Source organism: Fulmarus glacialis, unplaced genomic scaffold (assembly GCF_000690835.1).
Source record: "Fulmarus glacialis isolate BGI_N327 unplaced genomic scaffold, ASM69083v1 scaffold42467, whole genome shotgun sequence".
Taxonomy (NCBI): domain Eukaryota; kingdom Metazoa; phylum Chordata; class Aves; order Procellariiformes; family Procellariidae; genus Fulmarus; species Fulmarus glacialis.
This window is the reverse complement of record NW_009223335.1, coordinates 1-1,290: the sequence shown is the minus strand read 5'-3', so window position 1 is coordinate 1,290 and position 1,290 is coordinate 1. Positions and strand designations below refer to the sequence as shown.

Sequence of the window (1,290 nt, the reverse complement as noted above, 5' to 3'; positions counted from 1 at the left end):
GAGAAGTGTAGTGACCAGATATAATCCAAGCAGAACAATCCACAAACCACTACTCTCTACCAGCAGCTCCGAGCAAAATATGTGTACCACACAATACAACTTCAGGAGCAACCGGTACACAAGTTCATATACAAAGGAATGGAAGAGCTTCCTAAATTGAAAAGCTAGCTTCAGGCCTCAGAACATATTTTTTTCCCCCCCCCTCTTGGAGGAAAATTATACCATTAGCCATCAATATAAAGGCAGATGCTTCTCAACGCTCATCAGTTGTTTCAAATAGACCATGTCATCTTCAAAAGAAGGGCAGTCTGAAAGCTTTTACATGTAGAGATAGTTACCACAGTTAGCCACAAGCTTGTTTTGCCAGATAGTTGAATCTCAGTAGTTCCTCTAACAGCCAGAAGCCATGGTGCTTCTGTGACACTTGATAACTCAACTTGTGGAACATTACAAGGCTTATGGTTCTCCATACTTACCTTCCCCAATCTTCTCTATTTTTGTGTAATCATCCATTGCTATGGTTATCCCTGAAATGAACAGGAAAAAAACCATGAGGGTGAACAGTTGCTGCCCTGAACACAGCCAAGCCACTGAAATTATGCCAGGTCTTTGGAAGCTAGTTTTGTCTTACATAATTAGGATATAACGTGGAACACTTACCGTTCTCCTCAACAAAAACACACGTTTTTATTCAGGGTTCCAACTAGAAGAACTACATCCCAAAGTATGATTAGGCATCAACTCAAAGGAGAAAGATGCTTTTGTGAAGAAAGCTCCTCCAAGCAACTGAAAAAACACACCCTACTCATTAGTTTTATGTAGTTGCTCATTAGCAGGAGCCCTACTATCTAAAATCACAAGGTTTTATGTTAGCAACGTAAGGGAACCCCAGCCGCATATCATTTGATAAGTACACAGCAGAGTCTTCAGAGCTACGGACCTAAACTACGTTAAGGGGCACAAGATGCTAGGAGGCCTTAGCGCCCGGTGGGACCGGCAGTTCACACCTTCCGTGCTGCTCTCCACCTCCTTCATTGAGCGCAGCTGAACTTCCATACCAGGTTCGGAAGCGTTACGAGGTAACGAGTGAATTTGTAGTTACCTGCAGCTCCCGAGGAGGTTTCCGCGTTCAGGCAGTCGCTAAGCAAGCGAGGGAAGGCAGCGAGCGCTCGCCCCTTAGCCCACTAAGGGCGCAACCGAGGCCAGGAGCACGCTTCCTTCTCTGCCCAACCCCTGCCCCGCTGTCACAGGTCGCATCACCTCGAAACCGCCCCCGGTACAGGGCCCAGC

At 46.4% G+C, this 1,290-nt stretch overlaps 1 protein-coding gene across 4 annotated transcripts in view; it reads right to left on the bottom strand.

The window, feature by feature from the left end:
- CDK1 (cyclin-dependent kinase 1) overlaps window positions 1-593 on the bottom strand; it is an 8,247-nt gene extending 7,654 nt beyond the window's left edge. For 3 of the 4 annotated variants that reach the window (XM_009581775.1, XM_009581773.1, XM_009581774.1), the window contains exon 1: window positions 477-513. In XM_009581775.1, coding sequence (XP_009580070.1) covers window positions 477-513 — 37 coding nt within the window. Of the gene's footprint in view, window positions 1-476 lie in introns of all 4 variants that reach the window. The other variant, XM_009581772.1, reaches the window with a different exon arrangement.
- Between the last annotated feature and the right edge of the window lie 697 nt (window positions 594-1,290).